Source organism: Nomascus leucogenys, chromosome 10, assembly GCF_006542625.1.
Source record: "Nomascus leucogenys isolate Asia chromosome 10, Asia_NLE_v1, whole genome shotgun sequence".
Taxonomy (NCBI): Eukaryota; Metazoa; Chordata; class Mammalia; order Primates; family Hylobatidae; genus Nomascus; species Nomascus leucogenys.
In genome coordinates this window covers 92,692,881-92,714,543 of record NC_044390.1, presented here as the reverse complement: position 1 = coordinate 92,714,543, position 21,663 = coordinate 92,692,881, and the positions used below count along the sequence as shown (strand labels likewise).

The window sequence follows — 21,663 nt, the reverse complement described above, 5'->3', positions numbered from 1 at the left end:
CATAGAAGCTCATAGCCAAATCCTATCAGCTAAACAAGGGTGTGGTATGGCCCTTGAAAACTGCATCCACCAGAATTACAGACCTGAACACACCTGTGCTCTAGAGATGACCCTGGCCTGAGGGTCAAAATCACCTGGCATCCAGAGAGGACATTTGCAGGTGGCAGAAGGGACTTGCGTATTCTGGGGAGATGCTTCTGAGACTTGGAGAAGATGGGCTGGAACCACGCCAGCCACTTGACTATAAATAGTTCAGCCACAGGTCTATGTTCCAGGGAGGTGGACCAAAAAAGATGAAGGAAGTGGATTAGCCTCTTGGGGCTGCCGTAACAAAGTACCACCAACTGAGTGGCTTTAACCACAGAAATTTATTCCCTTGAAGTTCTGGAGCCTGGAAGTCCAAAATGAAGGTGTTAGCAAGGTCTCCCCATTCTGAGAGCTGTGAGGCAGAACCTGTCTTGTGTGTCTCCCTTCGCTTCTGGTGGTTTCTGGCAATCTTTGACGTTCTTTGGTTTGTAGATGCATCACTGCCCTCTGCCTTCTTCATGCGACGTTCTGCCTGTGTGCATGTCTGTGTCCAAATTTCCCCCTTTCTTAAAAGACACCAGTCATCTTGGATTAGGTCCCACCCAACTCCAGTGTAACCTCATCTTAAATAATTACAACTCCCATGAGCCTATTTCGAAATAAGGCTGTGTGTGTGGTACCGGGGAGGAGGTACGATTCCATAACAGGAAGAGAGCGTGGCAAACAGTGAGGCTGGGATGGACTGAGCATCTGGTGTGCTGGGCTTGTAGCTTCCACACTCACTCTCTTGGGCATCCCAAGACACCTGTGGTGCAGCCATTAGGATCCTAATTTTAACAATGAGCTTCACACAATGTGCTCATGCTCACACAGTTAGGAAGAGGCACCGCTGAGAATGCAGTTCAGACAGTTGGGCTCCAGAGCCCAAACTCTTTCTACTTTCCCCTGGAACATGACCGTGCACAGGGACAGGATGGAAAGAGGCAAAGACCACAACGCCCACCAGATGCCTTGCCTCGGAACAGAACGGAGGAAAGGATGTCTTCAGGGCTCATGGGAGACTGTTGTTAGGGAAGCGGAGGACCTCCCTGTGGGGCACCGAGGGGCAGGATGGAGAGGCAGACGTCAGCACCGAGACCCTCTGACACTACCTCTGCTCCATCTGCTCTAACCCCACAGGCCTCCCTGCTGCCCTGGTTAGGAGAGGTCCCCTCCATTTAGCTCCTCCTGCCCCAGGGAGCCCACTTGTCCTCTCCCTCCCATCTCTCAGGCCTCCAGTCCAGCACCTTTTCACAGTGAGCTCATCCCTGACTTCCTGCCCCCAAATCAGGGATTTCCCTACACCAGCATTCTTCATTCTTATCTCCTGCTTTATTTTTCTCCCTGAGACTTTCTTCCATCTGTTAGTAAATCTTTATTATTGTCTGTTTCCTCCCACTAGAATACAAACTTCTTGGAGGAGAGACGTTGACCATTTTGTTCAGTGTGGTAAATTCAGCACCTATACTAGTGCCTGGCTCTTGGGAGGGCTCCGTAATACGCGCTGAATGAATAAATGTTTCCAAGCAGTCCTGGATGCTGGGGCTGGTATGTCCTTGCTTGGCAACCAGGGAGGATGTGTCTAACCCCTTCCCCTGCAGAAAATTTAGGGGCCGTCCCAGCCCCGGGTGGGTAGGTCTGAGGGCTCTACCCCTTCCGCACCCCAGTCTCTCTTTAATAATGGTCCCTGTGACAGAAATTCTAGGCCCTTCGTGGCAACTGATCACAGCTCTCACTTGCCTTCTTTGGAAATCAAGGGGTCAAAGGTCTGCCTTGCTTATTCATGCAGACATAATTCAGAAGAGCAACTGGGGTTTTCCAGCCAGGGGTGTGAGATGGGGGTTTCACAGCCACACATTTCAGCCCTCAGTTTCATTTTGGAAGGAATACCTTGAGCAAGATTTGTCAGGGAACAAGAGACAGTGGTCACAATATTCTCCTCCCCCTGCTCCCCTTAACAAGAGACAATCTCTACAGAGCAGAGGTGCAGAGGGTGAGGGGACCCCTGAGCCCCCACCGAGGGGATTTTCCCGAGGGTTTCCCCAAGCACTTAGTAAGAAATAGTCCAGGGCTGGTTCAGGAGGCTCAGACTTCTCTCCTCGTGCACTCTGAGTTTTACATGGAAAAGAAGTTACAGCATGAGGAGGGGCTCTTCGCCCCTGACCCCACTGCATCAGACCAGTGTGCGCAAGAAACACACACCACTTCAGGAGTTTACAATAAAAGGAATTTGGTGCAGGGAATTGGTTACCCAAGCAAAGGAAAATCTGAGAAGGCAGACAGGATGGTGAAAAAACACAGAGATTAGAACAGCAAGAAGTCGCAACCATCTCTAGGCTGAAAGGGCAACGGAGAACTGGCAGTGGCCAGAGCCTGGGGAACCCTCGATGGAGCCTGACATCTGACCACAGCCGGTGCCTCCTATAGGGGCTGGAATCAGGGGTTGTGGGGAGCCACTGCCAGGGCAGCCACTGAGGCTGGGATGGGGAGGGATGCCCCAGCTTCCCCCACCCTCCCATCCTCTAATCTCCCACCACGGCCTCCCAAGGGCCAAACCCACATGGAAGCCAGCTGACCCCGGACAGGCCCAGGACACACACATTACAGACTGTGAATAGGCAGAATGGTGTCCCCATAAAACAGCCACGTCCTAATCCCCAGAACCTGTGAACACGGTGCCCAACATGGTCAAAGGGACTTTGCAGGTGTGGTTAGAGTAAGGCTCCTGGGGTGGGGAGATTATCTGGATTAGCAGGTTAGCCTGATGTGGCCACACTGGTCCTTACTAGAGGGGGACAGGAGAGTCAGAGAAGGAGACGTGACCATGGCTGCAGAGGTCAGAGTGATACAAGGCCGCCCGCCAAGGAATGTAGGCAGCCCCTACAAGCAGGAAAAGGTGAAAAAACAGATCCTCCCAGAGAGCTGCCAGGAGGGAGGCAACTCTGCAATGCCTTGACTTAACACCCAGCGAAATTTATTTTAGACTTCTGACTTTCAGAACTAAGAAAGAATAAACATATATCCTTTGAAACCACAAAGTTTTTGATAATCTGTTATGTCAGCAATAGGAAACTAATACACCCACAAATATCTCATATGTAATACTCAATTTGGAGAGCCCCCTTCCAAGGCAAAATAACACATATGAAAGGAAAAGAGATAATGACATGGCATTACATTGCAAACTTTAAGAAAAAGGCTTCAGTGTAAACAGAAGATAGAAAATACAAAATATCATTGTCTAGACTGAGGGTAGCATTCTAGAGAGGGCAGTCAGCTGAGACTCGTGGCACAGAAATCCCAGATGAGCCGGAGAGTGTTTGAAAGAGGGATGACCAGAGGTTCATTCCAGAAATAAAGCCATTTGGAGTTCAAGTCGGGGGACACCTCCTTCCTAAAGGCTTCCAGCATTGCCCCGATGACCGCAATGTTCCACAGCCAATACCTTTACAAGCATCTAGGGAAGCTTCACTCATTCCAGTCCTTTAAAACTAATGAAGGACGTGGCGATCTTTGTGGCCAGGTCTAAATCCTGTAAACCTGCAGTTATTAAAAACATTTAAAAATAAGCACACTGCAAGGACACTGGCTGTGGGGCTGACTCAGAAGTTACTGGCAGGACTCACCATGCACAGCATGGGGCACGTGGCATTCTTAGAAGACATAAAGTGTCTGCTCCGACGCTTGCTTAAAGTAAGACTCAAGTGCTTAAGGAAAGGCGTCCTTCTCGTTCCCACTTTTCTTGGCCAAATTGGCATTTCACTCTGAAGTGCTTTTGTCCACTGCTTATAGACCAAATGAGTGAACTATGAAGTGTGTCTGTGGAACCTAGAACACTCTTGGGAAGGGAAAACATTCTCACATAGCAGATTAATCTGAGTACAATCAGTGTCAACATGTGTGCACCAAGCATCGCACCAACAGATACCAGATGCCGATTCCACCATGGCCGTCCCATCAAAGGGACGGACAAGCCAGTGCTTGTCGGTTTTCACGCTTTTTAATGCACTGCTTGTTAAGTAAGCAAGTTGATATATCAGAAATGAAATTCTAAAAATGCTCCCAACCAGCAAAAGTAATGCTCATAAACAACAGGCCCCATCTCTTGGCTAGGCAGCAAGCCATGGGCATTGCAGGCCACATTCTAATATTCTCTCTCTCTCTCTCTCTCTATATATATATACACACACACACACACACACACACACACACACACACACATATATATATATATATATTCAAGGAATTCCCTTGGCCCATTCACTATTGTCTTTCAACAAAAGAATGCTTCCTCCAGGTTCCAATTTCCCAAGCTTGTGTGATTACAGTGGTTATGTTCCAATTAAAATAAAATGATAGATGTGCCTGACTGAATGCCAGAGCTGTAACCAGCCTGGCCGACCACGCAGACCTGGCCGACCACGCAGACCTGGCCGACCGTGGCGTCTGCCCAACCTTGCTTTTGCTTACAGGATTCGTAAAAGTAATTCCCCAAACAGCATATACAAAATCAAGCCCCTGTCACACCCCACCAACACCCTGGCAGCATGACAGCAGAGCACCCATGATCCATGACCCAGGATCAGAACCGTCTCCCTAGCACAGGAAAAAGTGCATTTAAAAACACAGACCCCGATCTCACACATGGCAAAAGCGAGACCCAGAGAATGGAGGTGGACACTGCAGTGAAGTCACCAGAGGTTTCCAGAGCAGAATCCAGGTCTCAGAGTCCCCAGGCTTCAGACTGCAGGCCCTAAGAATCCCATGACCAATGGCTGTCCACCCACCACGAGCCTTCTGCATTGCAGATTGTATCTCAAGCCAACCACCCCCTTGTCCCACCTCGCCATTCACTGACTCCCTGTCTACTCACTGTGATCCCCTCCACACACCTGGGAGCACCAAGGACAATACAGCTGGCTGCCACCATCGCTAGCACCCCAAAGCCACCATCCTGGAAGGCTGAGCACAGCCTCCTCCCAGTCGTGGGTTTTCCTGCCCAGAGCAGTAGAGTCAGGGGAAAGAAAAGCAGCTGTGGCCCACAGGAAGACCTGCTTTATTTATACTGAGACATCCACACAAAGCAATCTAGTCCGAAGCACGTCGCTCAGTATGATTCCTCGGTCCTTATCCCAGACTCTCCTGACACTCTCACCTTCTGCCCATGCTCAAAGCCTTCCACAAATCCTTCCCAGGGGGCTGGTGTCTTTCCACCGAAGTAGAGTTAGCCAGACCATTTGCTTCTCTGCCTGCTTACCATCATTCACTTACATGCAGTGTTTCTCATCATGTCATCATTAACATGAAGGGGACCCCCCCCATTACCAAGGCAACAAGCAGAAAGGCAAGTTCCGTTTCAATTACAGCCCCTGGATGATGACAATAGCCCTCACCTGGGCTCCCAGGCGCCACCCTTGCTCCTCCAAGCAGATCCTTCAAAAAATGTAAAGTAGATCACATCACTTCCCTCAAAGCCCTGCAGTAGCTGCTCATTCCATGCAGAATAAAATCCAAAGTCTTTTCAGAGCCTATGAAGTCCTATATAATTCAGCCCTTGGCCACCTTGCTGACCTGGTCCCCACTGCCCCCTCCCTCACTCCATGCCAGCTCAACCCCTGACCACACCAGGGCCGGCACCTCAGGGACTCTGGGGAGATGCTCTCCTCCCACGTCTCTCCATGGCTCCTCCCCACACTCCCTTCAGGGCTCTGCTCGACAGAGAGGCCCTCCTAGCCCGCCCTATGTGAAGTAGAACCTCCCAGTTATTCTGTCCATTTACCTGCCTTATTTTTCTTGTTAGCTTTTATCACGACCTGACATACAATTGCATATTCCTTTCTATAGATGTAAGTTCCGGGAGAGCCAGGACCGACTCACTGGTTTTGTTCCTGGCTAATTTCCCAGAACCCAAAACAGGACTCAGAAGGTGGGTGGCACTTGATAGACATCTGCTGGACCGAAGCACAGGATGCCGGATGCAGAGATGACCATCGTGAAGACCTGGCTCAAGCTCGGCTGGATTCTGTGACTTCTGTGCTGCCCAGGCCATCAACCTACCAACCCAGTTCCACCTTCCCTGGGAGCCTTTGCAGATGCTCTTCCCTCTGCCTAGAAAGTCCTTCCCCAAGTCACTGAGTGGCTGGCTTCTCCTCACTCCTCCCATCTCAGAGCCAACAGCATTTCCCTAGACCGGGTTTCCTGCCAACACTACCTCCAGTAGCCCCAGGCCCCTCTATCACACGACCCTGTTTTAGCTCCCTGCACATCTCACATCATTATCCACATGAGCTACCGTGAAACTCTGATCAATGATGTGACATCTGGCTCTCCAGTGTGCAGACAGCCTTGCCAGTGCGCTTACCCGACAACCCCACAGCTACAGTCCAATCTGTTAAGGGGTGGAAGGGAAATTTACAAGAGGGCAGGTGTGCCTAAACAAATCATCCTGCATTATTCATTCATTTAGTAATATTTTATTAAGGATATGTGTCAGGCACGGTCAGGCATGGTGTCAGGCGCAGTACGGTGCCGGGTAACAGTGATTCATTGTGGAAGGAAACACAGTCCCTTCACTCCCAGAGCTCAAGGACTAGTTGCAATTAGCATCAGAAATTAAAGTGGAGCTGCAAGAAGAATTCCAAATACATCTGTAGATACTTCACCCGTAAGGAGGGAGCATAACTCCCCACCCCTTCAGTGTGGGCTGCACGCACTGTGCCCTCCTCGCAAAGAGTACAGTGTGGAAAGGGGGGAAGCAGGGAAAAGTAACTTTACAGTGGAGAAACCTGGCAACACGACATCAGGCAGGCCATCAAGGTCGACGGTCATAAATCATGTGGGTAGCATGTACCCTGATATGACATGATGAAAATGGCACCTTACCTCTGTGGCCTACCTCCCAAAAACCTATAACCTCAGTTTAGTTAAGTTAAAAATAATCGGACAAGTTTCAATAAAGGGGCATTCAATACAACCCCTGACCAGTGTTCCTCAAGACCGTCTGTCAAGGTCATCTAAAACAAGGAAAGGCTGAGAAAACTGTCACAGCCAAGAGGAGCCTCAGGAGACATGATGACTAAATGTCATGTGGGATCCTAGAACAGAAAGAGGACATTAGGGCTGGGCACGGTGGCTCACGCCTGTAATCCCAGCACTTTGGGAGGCCAAGGCAGGCGGATCACCTGAGGTCAGGGGTTCGAAACCAGCCTGGCCAACATGGTAAAACCCCATCTCTACAAAAAATACAAAAAAAAAAAATTATCCAGGCATGGTGGCACATGCCTGTAGTCCCAGCGACTTAGGAGGCTGAGGCAGGAGGATTGCTTGAGCCTAGGAGGCGGAGGTTGCAGTGAGCCAAGATTGTGCCACTGCATTCCAGCCTGGGTGACAGAGTGAGACTCCCTCTCGAAGAAAAAAAAAAAGAAAGAGGACATTAGGAAAAAATTAAGGAAATCTGAATAAATTATGGACTCTAGTTAATGACAACATATCAGTATTGGTTCATTAATTGTAACAAATATACCATACTAATGGTAGGGAAAACTGGGTATAGAGTGAGTGGGAAGTTTATACAAGAAATACCTGTAGTATATGCCCAATTTTTCTGTAAATCTATAACCATTCTGAAAAATAAAGTCTATTATTATTTTTAAAAGAGGATCATGTGATAAGACAGGGGAATATCTTCAGGGGTGGAGACTGCACACCCCTTCTGCAAATCCCATCAGGTTACCTAACTAGCCACACTCAGTTACAGGCTGCAAACTGCTCACAGTCAACATAGCATGGGACCCCATGTGCCTGTACCTATGAAAAGCAACATAGGATGCTGGCCACATAATTGGATAAAATCAAATAAAATGTCATTTCAAAAGACACAGAGGGTTTCTTCTCACCCAAAAAGAGAACAATAACTGGGCACACTAGCTTTTATCTAGATTTAAAGGCATGGTGCATGAGTTGAGCTTGGTTGAGGCAGGCTGAGTTAAATGAATACTTTCAAATCATGGAGAATTTTCTCTAGGAAACGGAGAAAAAGGAAGATGGAGGGTTGGGGGCAGAGGCAACCACTCAAAGGTTCATTTGATTGCTTTTGTAAAAGATCTGCAGCAGATCTGAGGAAGGCTTCATAATGACATATATAATAATGATATAACATGATATAATGTCATAATAATAGTGATATAATGGCAATAAATGTCAAAACAATAAATGAATGAATAAATAAATGCATAAAAAATAATGACATAAGAATAAAATGATTTCATGGAGAGGCCTGGGTTTCTAAAAAACACCAACACAAAAGGCCAAATAAAGAGTCATTTACAGCTGGGTGCAGTGGCTTACACCTGTAATCCTAGTACTTTGGGAGGCTAAGGCAGGAGGATCACTTGAACCCAGCAGTTTGAGACCAGCCTGGGCAACATAGCAAGACCCTGTATCCACAAAAATAACTGAAAAATTAGCCAGGTATGATGGTACATGCCTGTAGTCCCAGCTACTTGGGAGGCTGAGGTGGATCACTGAGCCCAGAAGATAGAAACTCAGTGAGCCATGGTCATGCCACTGCACTCCAATCTGGGTAACAGAGATAGACCTTCTTTCTCAGAAAAAAAAAAAAAGTAATTTCCATTAGCATGTACTTGGCAAGTTACCCTTGGTTTGTTTCTTCAACACTCCCCATCAGAAATCTGATATAAAGGCTCTGGTTTTAAATCATCATGCTAGCAGATCTACGGAAAGAAAGACTCCAGTTCCCTCTGGTTCAATTTTTGCCTGCATAAGGAAATCACGAAAGTTAAATCCTACAGTAGAAATAACATCTGCACTTGGTAAGAAAGGTCGTGTTGGAATCTCAATGCCACTTGGAGTTCTAAGAGAAACTCTATCCTCTATTTCCATTTCACAAAGGACCTACAGTGCATGAACCTGGCAATGTGGTGATTAAGGCCCAGCATCCTGTAACCTCAAGCAACATAACTGAAATCAGGAATCTGGGGAGGCCACCAAAATCCTACCAAAGTGCTGACCTTCGGCAAAGTTCCTCTTTGGCCCCATCCACTTCTTGTTTTTAGATTACTCTGATACTGAGAAAAGAGCGTTGGACTTAAAACATTCAATGTATACTTGTTGAGAGCCTACTCTGTGCCAGGCACTGCTCTGGAGTCTTGAAGCCTGGGTTCAAATCCCAGGTCCACCAGTCCTAGCTACATGGCTATGGGCTCTTAACATCTCTGACCCTCAGTTTCCCCATCTATAATGGAACTAAGAGTGGTATCTTCTTCACTGGCTATTTTGATAATTAAAGGGGATAATATAGAGCATAGGACCTGGCACACAGTAGTGCTCAATAAATGTTACATCAGGAAGGTCTGCTTCCAGTGAATCCTGAAAACTTCTCCCACACTGGCCTCTTTGCATCGACTGCTCAAAGAGGCACCCATCCAGATGCACCCTCCCATACTCTAAGACCGTCCAGCCCCACTATTAAGCCTTACCTGTGCCACATCAAATTTTGGCAAGACGAATATAATATAGTGTTAATGTTACACACAGAATGGTTTAATAGGTCACCTTCCCAGAAATGTGTATTTCTAAACACTTTTAAACTCTTGCTCATGCTTTAGGGACCAGTTTAAATGTTACCTCCTCTGAGAAGCCTTTTTAGATTCTCTCCATATGGAACCCATTGTGTTCTCTTTGTTCCATCAAACTTGGTCTCTTGTCCTATGACTATGGGGAGTGCTGCCTACTGGTTCAATTCACTGTCTCAGCATCTGACTCTTGGACTAGGGTTTCCAACATCTCGAGCTCTGATTCTCAGAAGGACTGTAACAGTCCAGCCAATTGCTTAGATTTACTGAGCTAGGCAACAGGACCACTAGGTCGTGATGAAAGCTGTTTTAAGAAGACTAGACTAGCAGCTGGATGGATTAGTGGGGAAAGACCCAGTCAGAAAGACCTTGAGGTGGCCACACAGACATTCCAGGAATGAGCTGTTATGAACCTGCATGTTGCCAGGGACATAGCCCTCAGCCAGTGAGGACCTCCTGGTCATCAGAAAGACTCAGGGGCCAAAAATAAGACATTTTTTTAACAACCACACCAGAACACCCAAGTATGCTTTCTTCTGCTCTAAATCAGCCATCTTGAGAATTAGAACTTTAGAACTTTTTAGTCATCCAAAGGTAGTCACTTGAAATCTATGAACATATTATGGAACTGGCATCACCACTCAAAATGTATATTTAATCATGAGAATGAAAAGACAAGCCACAGAATAAAAATAGTTGCAAAACATATAATAAAAAAAGAACAACCCAACCTAAAAAATGAGCAAAAGACTTGAACAGACACCTGACCAAAGAAGATATATAGATGGCAATAAGCACATGAAAAGATACTCAGCATCATGTATCATTGGGGAGCTGCAAATTTTAAAAAATGGGGATACCACTACACAACTATTAGAATGGCTAAAATCCAAAATACTGATAACACTAAATGTTAGCAAGGATGTGAAGACACAGGAAGTCTCATTCACTGCTTGTTGGAATGCAAAATGCTACACCCACTTTGGAAGACAGTTTAGCAGTTTCTTACAAAACTAAACATATTCTTATCATATGATCCAGCAATTACGCTCCTTGGCACTTATCCAAATGAGTTGAAACTGTACATCTACAGAAAAACATGAATATCAACGTTTATAGTAGCATTAATCATAATTGCTAAAACTTGGAAGCAACCAAGATGTCCCTCAGTAGACGAATGGATAAACTGTGGTCCATCCAGGCAATGGAATGTCATTCAGTGACAGACAGAAATGAGCTACCAAGCCAAGAAAAGGCAGCGAGGAAACTGAAATGCATATTGCCAAGTGAAAGAAGCCAATCTGAAAAGACTACATACTGTATGAGTCCAACTATACGAGATTCTGGAAAAGGCAAAACTATGGAGACAGTAAAAAGATCAGTGGTTGCCAGGAGTTCAGGGAGAAGGAGGGAGAGGGTAGGTAGAGCACAGGGGGTGGTTTTAGGGTAGTGAAGCTATCCTGTGTGATACTGTAATGGTGCATAAATGTCATCATACATTAGCAAAACCTACAACACAAGGAGTGAACCCCAATCTGTAGTGTGGACGTTAGTAGGTAATAATGAATCAATATTGGCTAATTAATTGTAACAAATGTGCCACACTAATGCAAGATGTTAATAATAGGGGAACTGGAGGGGTAAAGGGTAATGCGGCAATTTGCTATATTTTCTTTCCACTTAATTCTATAAACTTAAAACTGCTCCCCTCAAAGAAGGCTATTACATTTTTTTAAATGCATAATTGAAAATTCTTTGTACAAGTCAGGATAGATTACGTTATGCTGTGGTAACAAATAACTTCAGTGGCTTAAAACAACCAAGATTTAGTTCTCAATTGCACTACCTGCTCCGGACAGGCCAGCAAGGGGGCACTGCAACCCTCTCCTTAACCAAGCTTGAGTCAGGCACCTCTGGGCCCTGACTTGGTCTCAAACCTGCCCTCCACCACCTCCTCCCCATCCCTCAACCCCACTCCATTCCCCATCCGTGCTGGACTCGCATATCCCAATTTTAGGAAGAATCTGCTAAGTCTGTTTAGAGGGAATCTCCCACCCTTGATCTGGCTGCCTTCAGCAAGAATCCTAAGTAGGCTTAGCAAGAATCCCCCTACCCTTGCTGTCTCCTCTTGGTAATTTGTCATCCGTCTACCCCTCATTCACCCTCCTCCCCTCCTCCTCTCCTTGGCTATAAATCCCCAGCTGTCTCCACTGTATTCACAATGGAGTCCCCCTCCATATGGAGGTCTCTTTTCCACTGTTGCAGGAAGAGTCTCTGAATAAAATCTGCCTTTACTGCTTTAACTAGCGTCAGCCACTGGTTGTCCCTAACCACTGAGGGGTTCAGGCTGATGGATGGATTTTGACACAGCCTCTCTGGCATTCCGCTAGGCCTGCTCCATCCTCCTCCAGATTAGAGTCTTTGCCTTAAAGAAAACAATGACTACATTTGACAACGCATAAACCTAAAATCTTGCTAAAGTAACAACATAGTCCAAAATTAAGGCAAGCGAGTAGGGAAAAACATTCGCAAACAAACACAGGAAAAGTTATTAAATGTAACCAGAAATTACGTCAATGCAAATTATGCCCATAAGAAGATAGCCATATTTCAACTATCAAATTAATTTTTTTAAGGTAAGGCTCACAGTTGGCAAAGGAAGTGAGCACTGGACACACACAGAGCCCTGTAAACAGGCAGGACAAGCTCACCAAAGCATCCAGAACTTAAAAACACATCATGTATTTTGACCTGCCAGTTCATGTCCAGCTTTCCCTCCTAAAGATTTATCTACAAAGATATTTTACAGACAGACGTTTTATGCTTCAAAAGAAAAAATATTTTCAACAAACGTTTAACAGGAAAAAGATGCAACCTCATAAAAATGGCCAACAGCAATGTTTAAAAGAGGAAAAAAATGAAATATGAGGAATGAATAGAATATACTGCTATAATATCAATAGAATATTATACTTTAAAAATTACGAATTCATTGAAGGGCTCCACAAATCTTGAAATTGTTGGAAAAAATTGTTTATGTGTGTGTATTTGCATTTTTCTGGGAAGAGGGTTAACCACTTTGACCAATTTTTGTAAAGGGCTTAATAATAATCATTATAGTTAAATATTCAATGACATGAAAAGATGTTACTGTATATTTATTCTTTATTAGTACAGAAAACAACAATTTTCAAAGCTAAATGAGCAAGTCTAATATGCACAGAAATAACATATTTCTGTATACAGATGTGATCATATAGAATACCAATATACTCAAAATATTAACAGTTATTACCCTTTCAATCATAGATTTGGAGATGACTTTTATCCTCTCCATTTTACCCAATTGTATTTTCTAAATTTTCTACAATTGAACCATCTATTACTTTTGAAGTAAGAAGCCTTTTGTTATGCTTATGCTGAAACTGGCCAGCAGCATAAATTCAAAGTGCTTCCCACTGGTTATAAAAAATAAGTGGAGTATTTTTAAATGTTTCTTTTTTCTTTTCTCCTGCAGGCCTGGGCTTTTTGAAGGGGTCAGGGAGGAGTCCTCCATTTCTTATAGGACTCTGTTGCCACTTTCTAGCATGAATAAAAACAAACAAAAACAAACCTCCCTCCTCTCTGTTGAGTGTGGCTCTCCCTACAGGCGGGTGCCCTGTGCATGATGCATTTCCCTACATGGGATCCTGGCTTTGAACTCCTGAAGTGGCTGGTACTCAGAGGTCTCCAAGTGTCCAGTGGCAAATGCGACTGTAAATCTAAGAATTGTGTATCTCAAATCCATTGCTTTCAAATCCTAAAATCGTTTAAAACTAAATATCTTTATCTTCTCCTGGAGCTTAAATGAATTTTCATTCATTCATGTCTCCCAGGAGTTCTCAGCCCGGGCTGCACATTAAAATCACCTGGAGACTTTTCTTCAAAGGCCAGTGCTTGTAGCCTACTGGTGAGTTCCTCATCCAGAACTGTCTGCACTTTGTAAAGACTCCCAGGTGACTGATGGGCATCCAGGATTGGGCCTCCTCAACCTGCTTATTCCACAGGTATTCTTTACGCCCCTGGACCAGTTTCCTGGGGCTGCTGTTATACATCCTCACAGACTTGTTGGCTTAAAACAACAGAGACTTATTCTTTCACACTCCTGGCAGCCAGAGATCCAAAGTCAAGGTGTTGAAAGAAACATGCTCCCGCCAAGGGCTCCAGGGGACAATCAGTGTCTCGCCTCCCCAGCTTCTGGTGGCTCCAGGCGTTCCTTGGTCTCCACGGCCGTGGCTGCATCACTCACATCCCTGCCCTGTCACCATGTGGCTGTTTCCTCTGTGTGTCTCTTAAAACGACACTAGTCATTGGATTTAGGGTCCACTCAGCTAATCTGGGATGATCTCACCTCAAGATCCTTAACTTAATGACCTCTGCAAAGACCCTTTTGCCAAATAAGGTCACATTCACAAGTTCTGGGGATGAGGACATGGACATGTCTTTTGAGGGGCCATGCTTTGACCGCCTACCTCCCCTACTTCCACATGCCAGGTGGCCTGCTGGTGCTGTGGGCACTGCTTTTAATAAGTTTTCAGTCCCGTGGGAACAAGAGAGCTGAAAGCTGGCTGGGCAAGAGCAGGAGGATGTCACCACAGCTCACAGCACGGGTGCCTTGCCACACCTTCTGAGGAGCCCAGGGTGGTGGTTTAAGCATGGACTCTAAAGTCGGACTGCTTTGACCACATACCAGCTCTGAGACCTCAGGAAATCATTTAACTGTCTCAATTTACACAACTGTTAAATGGGAGTAATAATAACATTCCATATCCACTTTACAGAGTTCTAATATTTCTGATTTTTAAAATTGTATTCACCTAGAAGACATAACATAGTGCCTGGCACCTAATAAGAGCCATAAGGTTTTTCAAGAGGTTTTTTAAATAAAATAAGAAATGGACAAACAGAATCAAACAAAATTGTCCTCAAAGACATACTAACATGTTCTGTGTGTTCTTTTACCTTTCAACAAAATATTTTATAGAAGGAAAGAAACTAACACAAATGGGGTCAGGTAGGAAAAACTACTTCTACTTTGTTGAAATAGAGGCAGCTGTTATAATCATTCAACTGTCTCCCTTCTTCCTTTCTTAAACTTGAATAAGAATCCTTCAGCACAATGAAAAATTTAGGCTGGTTCATGTTTCACAAATCCATACAATGGCACTTGATATGGTAACTGTCTTATGTCAACATTGTTTTTTGTTTGATGGCCAAATGTTAAGTTTCAAAAAAACAATGAATTAGTTCAGTTAATTAAAAGAACGACCTTTCCCTCTGCTCAAATGGTTATAATATTTTTCTAGACTAGAGTAGGCAAAGAAAAACTCCTGGAAAGACTGGATTTTCCAGATTTTCCAATATGGTAGCTGATATGGTTTGGCTGTGTCCACACCCAAATCTCATATTGAATTATAGCTCCCATAATTCCCATGTGTTGTGAGAGGGACCCAGTGGGAGGTAATTGAATCATGGAGGTGGGTCTTTTCTGTGCTGTTCTCATGACAGTGAATAAGTCTCATGAGATCTGATGGTTTTATAAAGGGGAGTTCCCCCACACAACCTATTTTGCCTGCCACCATGTAAGATGTGACTTTGCTCCTCATTCACCTTCAGCCATGATTGTGAGGTCTCCCCATGCATGTGGAACTGTAAGTCAATTAGACCTCTTTCCTTTATAAATTACCCAGTCTTGGGTATGTCTTTATTAGCAGCATGAGAACAAACTAATACAGTAAGTTGGTACAGGTAGAGTGGGGTGCTATTATAAAGATACCCAAAAATATGGAAGCAACTTTGCAACTGGGTAACAGGCAGAGGTTGGAACAGTTTGGAGGACTCAGAAGAGGACAGGAAGATGTGGGAAAGTTTGGAACTTCCTAAACATTTGTTGAATGGCTTTGACCAAAATACTGACAGTGATATTGACAATGAAGTCCAAGTTAAGGTGGTCTCAGATGGAGATGAGGAACTTGTTGGGAACTGGAATAAAGGTGACTCTTGCTATGTTTTAGCAAAGAGACTCGTGGCATTTTGCCCCTGCCCTAGAGATTTGTGGAACTTTGAATTCGAGAGAGATTATTTAGGGTATCTGGCAGAAGAAATTTCTAAGCAGCAAAGCATTCAAGAGGTGACTTGGATGCTGTTAAAAGCATTCAGTTTTATGTATTCACAAAGACATGGTTTGGAATTGGAACTTATGTTCAAAAGGGAAGATGAACAGAAAAGTTCAGAAAATTTGCAGCCTGATGATGTGATGGAAAAGAAAACCCATTTTCTGAGGAGAAAATCAAGCTGGCTGCAGAAACTTGCATACGTAATAAGGAGTCAAATGTTAATCACCAAGACAATGGAGAAAATGTCTCCAGGGCATGTCACAGACCTTCCTGGCAGTCACTCCCATCAGAGGCCCAGAAGCCCAGAGGAAAAAATGGTTTCTTTTGTGGGCCTGGCCCAGGATCCCCCTGCTCTGTGCAGCCTAGGGACTTGGTACACTGTGTCCCAGCCACTCCAGCCATGACTAAAAGGGGCCAATGTAAAGGTCAGGTCATGGCTTCAGAGGGTGCTAGCCCCAAGCCTTAGCAGCTTACATGTGCTGTTGGGCCTGAAGGTGCACAGAAGTTAAGAACTGAGGTCTGTGAACCTCTGCCTAGATTTCAGAGGATGTATGGAAATGCCTGATGTCCAGGCAGAGGTGTGCTGCAGGGGCAGAGCCCTAATGGAGAACCTCTGCTAGGGCAGTACGGAAGGGAAATGTGGGATGGAAGCCCCCACACAGAGTCCCCACTGAGGCACTGCCCAGTGAAGCTGTGAGAAGAGGGCTACTGTCCTCCAGACCCCAGAATGGTAGATCCACTGACAGCTTGCACTGTGTGCCTGGAAAAGCTGCAGACACTCAGCGCCAGCCCATGAAAGCAGCCAGGAAGGGGGTTGTACCCTGCAAAGCCACAGAGGCAGAGTTGCCCAAGACCATGGGAACCTACCTTTTGCATCAGTGTGACCTGGATGTGAGACACAGAGTCAAAGTAGATCATTTTAGAGCTTTGACTGCCCCGCTGGATTTCAGACTTCCATGGGGCCTGTAGTCCCTTCATTTTGTCCAATTTCTCCCATTTGGAATGGCTGTATTTACCACATGTATCTAGGAAGTAACTAACTTGCTTTTGATTTTATAGGCCCACAAGCAGAAGGGGCTTGCCTTGTCTCAGATGGGACTTTGAACTGTGGACTTTTGAGTTAATGCTGAAATGAGTTAAGACTTTGGGGGATTGTTGGGGAGGCATGACAGGTTTTGAAATGTGAGGACATGAGATTTGGGAAGGGCCAGGGGTGGAATGATATGGTTTGGCTGTGTCTCCACCCAAATCTCATCTTGAATTGTAGCTCCCATATTTTCCACATGTGGGAGGAACCCGGTGAGAGGTAAATGAATCATGGGGGTGGGTCTTTCCCATGCTATTCTCGTGATAGTGAAGAAGTCTCATGAGAACTGATGGTTTTATAATAGGGAGTTCCCCTTCACAAGCTCTCTTACTTGCCACCATATAAGATGTGACTTTGCTCTTTATTTGCCTTCAGCCACGATTGTGAGGCCTCCCCAGCCATGTGGAACTGTGAGTCAATGAAACCTCTTTCCTCTATAAATTATCCAGTCTTGGGTATGTCTTAATTAGCAGTGTGAGAAGAGACTAATACAGTACCCTTCACAGTGAACAGCTGGATTGGATCTTGACTTTTCCTTGAGTTGGGTTACAGCAATGTGGGTATGCCTGTTTTTTTGAAGAAGTCTATTTTAGGGCTTTTGCTTGACTATCCTCTGAGCTTTTCTGTGCCTCTATTCAAATTTTTAGATAAGAATGGGCTCTGTATTGTGGTTTCTGCCCACATAAAAAGTTGCAGTTTATTTCTTCTGAGGTTTGGGTCCCAACAGCCAGACAGGAATCATTCAAAGAACAACCTCATCTCAACCTACCTAGCTGCACGTGGCTTCCATGCAAATAGTCCATCATCTAGCTTTCAGTTCCCTTGGTTCAGCATTATCTGTTCTGAACACTTTCAAATTTGCTTATTTTTTCTAATCTCCTCTCTCCTCTTTTGGCAACACCACTCTTTATCTTGTGGTTTTCATCTTTATTACTCACATTTCCTCACAATGAATGTTCATTAAAATATTTTAAATTAATATCTTTACTGCCTTTCTAACCGAGCACGTTGGGTCTTCCCATACAACACATTTTTAATTCTTATCACAGAATTTCAGGCAGTTTGTACATAATATGCTATCAAAAACTCTATTCCACTCAAGGTTGTCACAATTCAGAGATTACAGCATTCTGCAGGGTGTTTTGTTGAGGATATATTCATACATTCACTTTGTTAGCCAGAAAGCATGGTCCACGAGCCTGTACTTCACACCTCATTTGATATTACAATTCAACAAAAAAAGGGATAAAAAGAAGCAATTATTTATTTAGATGATGGAATGGATTTTGTGAGATTAGGTGAGCATAAATTGTCATGCCAAAGTGACAATCCCTGCCCTTCTTAGGGCCCAAGGGAGGTCAGACACTAAATGTGAAGAAAGAGAAGGAGAAAGAGGACACTCTTTCTCCTTTATGAGACAATGTGAGAGTGTCTCATAATTATGTAACTCTGCTTATACAACTACTTTACTTTTTTCCCCTGTAATCTTTTTTTTTTAATCTTTTCTAAAGAGAATGCAAAACTGATTCTCACTGGACCAAAAAGTGACAGCCATGGCCCAGGTTGCTCTTCAATTTAAAACATTATCACTTGGTCAGTCAAATATATCAACAAAATTAATCTCCTAAGCATAGACCATAGATATCACCATTCTGTACCCAGACAGTGATTTCTGAGGGCAGGGGGCCAGAATATCCCATTTGGACTTCTGTGGCACAATAGCAGGAGGCATGAGACTAAGGTAACTAGGGTGGTGCCCACTCCAGCTCCTGTCCCATCAGCATCCTCTGCCCACCAACAATCCCTCCCCTACTCTCTGCCCAAGCTCTTCTAATAGGGCTAGTCAAAACCCCTGGTTCAGGGCTGGCTACAGTGATTGGTTCAAGGTGGGTGCACAGTCTAAGTTATGCCAAACAGAGCCAGTGGTGACCAGCACCGGGACGTGTGCCTGGCCTATCTGGGGACAGCAGCTTTCTCCCTGAAGTGACCAAGTCAGCAGATGTTTGCTGGGAGCTGCTAGCAGTCATCTTGCCTCCAGGAGGGAAGGGCCTGTCTGAGAAAAAGCCAAACCAGGGAGACAGGTTGCTAAGGATACTGCTTGAGCACCTGACCCTACATTCCTGGTACCAGGCCACCCCAAACTTCTCTACCTGCAGGGACACAAAGCCACCTGATAAGCTCAGCAACCAAGAGTGAGTCTGCCACTGGGAATACAAACACACAGGGCCCCCAGGCAAAGTAGAGAATCAAGCTAAAACCTTTGACAGAAACCAACTTCAAAGAGTGTGGCAAACACCGTGAGCCGACCACCCAGCAGGCACCCATTCTCCCATCCTCATTCCCTGGCAACAGAGACCATTTCCCACCACAAAGCCTGGAAATAATACCAGAGACTCATTTTCCAATGGTACCCTGCCTCTCAGGCAAAAGCATGGAACCCACTGCGTATTGATAAGATCCAAAGGGAAGACTTCCATGGATATTGTTGGAAAGGTTTTCTTCCCTGGTAAAAAGGGACACAGGAGGAGACACCCCCCCCTCCCCCTTCCAGTCTTTAGATATCATTGGGTGAGTCTGTGATGCCTGGAAGAGCTGCAGCCATCTTGTGACCAAGAGGAACCCAAGCTGGAGAGTGACAATCAGGGCACTAGGTATACTGGAGTGGGAAGACAGAAACACCCAGGAGACACCGTTGTGCTGCTGGATTCACCATCCATGGCACCATCTACTTCTCAATTTCTTTTATGTGAGATGACAAAACCCTGCTGCAGCAGCCACTTTGAGGTAAATATTCTATTACTTGCAACTGAAAGCACCTAAGCAATGTAAAAATCCAAGGCTCCCTAGAAACTAACAACCCAGAATTTAGGAGTGTCTAGCAGGCAGATACAAATTTGCAGGGAAACCATGGGTCAAGCGGGGTTGTGGGCTGAAAACTCTGTCAATAGATGTAGAGAATGATGACTGGAACGTAGAGTTTAGAGTAAGAGGCATCCAGATTACTTGGTCAGTGATTCCTAATGGAATGCTTTGGACCACTCCATCTGAGTCACTTCTCACCCTCTGAAAGAGATCTTCTAAAGCAGGCAGAAGAGAGTTCTAGCTGAGGTTGGCTGGGGTCACCCAAGAAGAGACAGCACTTGCCAGCAACTCATTGGAAAAGACCCTCCATTTCTCATGCTCCCCTCCACCCAGGCCTTCATTCATTCACAGAAGGCCTCCCCCATTCCTAACGCTGCAGGCCTTGAAGAGTTTAAAGACTAGGGAAGAAAGAGAACTGGTTGTGACAATATATGGTGATAAGCAACAAACTCGGAAGGGGCTCGTGTGCTAAGCTGAGGAGTCTGAGCCCCCTCCTGGGAGAAGTGGGGGCCAGAGGTTTTAAAGCAGGAGGCCGCATGTCCAGCAAAGCTTGATAGCCCTCCCAGTGAAGCAATCTCATAGAAGACTGGTGTTTAATGAAACAAGAAGAAAATAGAGGGAATGAGACTGTGTAGGGAAGGCGGCTGCAACACAGGTGAGAGTTCTTTCTACCTGCCAGGTGTCCTGATGTGAGGTGACACGTGATCACCTCTCTCTGGGTCTCAGGTGAGTTCCTTCTAAAGCCCAAGGCTGGTGTCTGAATGAGAGAAGACAGGCTGCCTTCCAGCAATGCCAAGTTCATTCAAATTAAGATTCTGAGGCCATGTGCCAATTCCCAAGTGTGATATCAGCAAAATAACTATATTTAAGCACTAAGGGACGAATGCCCAATAGCTAAAGCTACCCTCGGTTTGCTCATTACTAAGTATATTTTCCCCTTGCCTCTTAAATCATTTTTATTTCCCCTATTTCCTTCTTCAACTCTTCGCTGCAAACAATAGCAATAGTAATAATAAAGATAAAAATCTAAAACGCGGTTACCAAACCCGACACTGTGACAGATGTGAACTCTGGTGATTTTTGAGACTGACGACCTAATTAGGTCATTTTTGTATGAACAGCATCAAGGATAGAAGCCTCATACCGTGGCACATCCCAGTAATGGAGCCATTCAGAAATGGCACAGCTGAGCTACGCTGATGAGCGCAAAGGAAACCATTTCCCATTAAATGCCGAGGCATCGCTTTATCCACACGCACATTATTTTGCTATCAGCTCTGGCGGGCACTCCCCTCCTCCCCACTGCCGAGGTGCCTTGGGGATCTCCACGCTTACCTGCTCTGCGTGTCCGGGCGATGGCCCATGCAGGTGAGGGTGGCCGACGTCTGAGTGCTGCCATTATCAATTTCCTCCTGGACTGCCCATTGGTCCTCACTGCTGACTCTCACTGCCGTTATCTTCACACCTGCTGCCGCCTTAATTCTGTGGGGTGGGAAAACAATGATATAATATATAGTAAAACCATTTTAGTTTGAAACAGGTAGTAAAAGATGGCACGAGAGCAGATCACCAGGAAAGCATCTGTAATGTCGCCCCTTTCCTCTGGGAGATGTGGGGGAGAGTGGTGGCAAGCGGCTTTCCTTTAAAAACTAAGTGTCTTGTAATTTTTACAAGTGCCTGGAAGTAGGAGCCCCAGCTTTTGCCACGTGCATTAATTTTCTGTTTAATCAGTGTGCTGGGAACCAGATCACTTGCTGCTCCAGGGACCCCAGCGTGATGCAAATGAGACAGATGCCTCAGGGCAGGAGAGATGGATCTGCAAGGCCTATTCTTCACCTGGAGATGGAGAAGCGTCTTTAAGATTGCGGGGTGGGTTGTGCAAGGCCAGAAGATCGCACAG

The 21,663-nt window shown here is 45.4% G+C and overlaps 1 protein-coding gene across 1 annotated transcript in view; it reads right to left on the bottom strand.

Annotated features, from left to right (window-relative positions):
- LOC100606383 (transmembrane protein 132B) overlaps positions 1-21,663 on the bottom strand; it is a 494,015-nt gene that overhangs the window by 233,652 nt on the left and 238,700 nt on the right. The window contains exon 3 of the mRNA XM_030821671.1: positions 21,099-21,245. Coding sequence (XP_030677531.1) covers positions 21,099-21,245 — 147 coding nt within the window. The remainder of the gene's footprint in view (positions 1-21,098; positions 21,246-21,663) is intronic.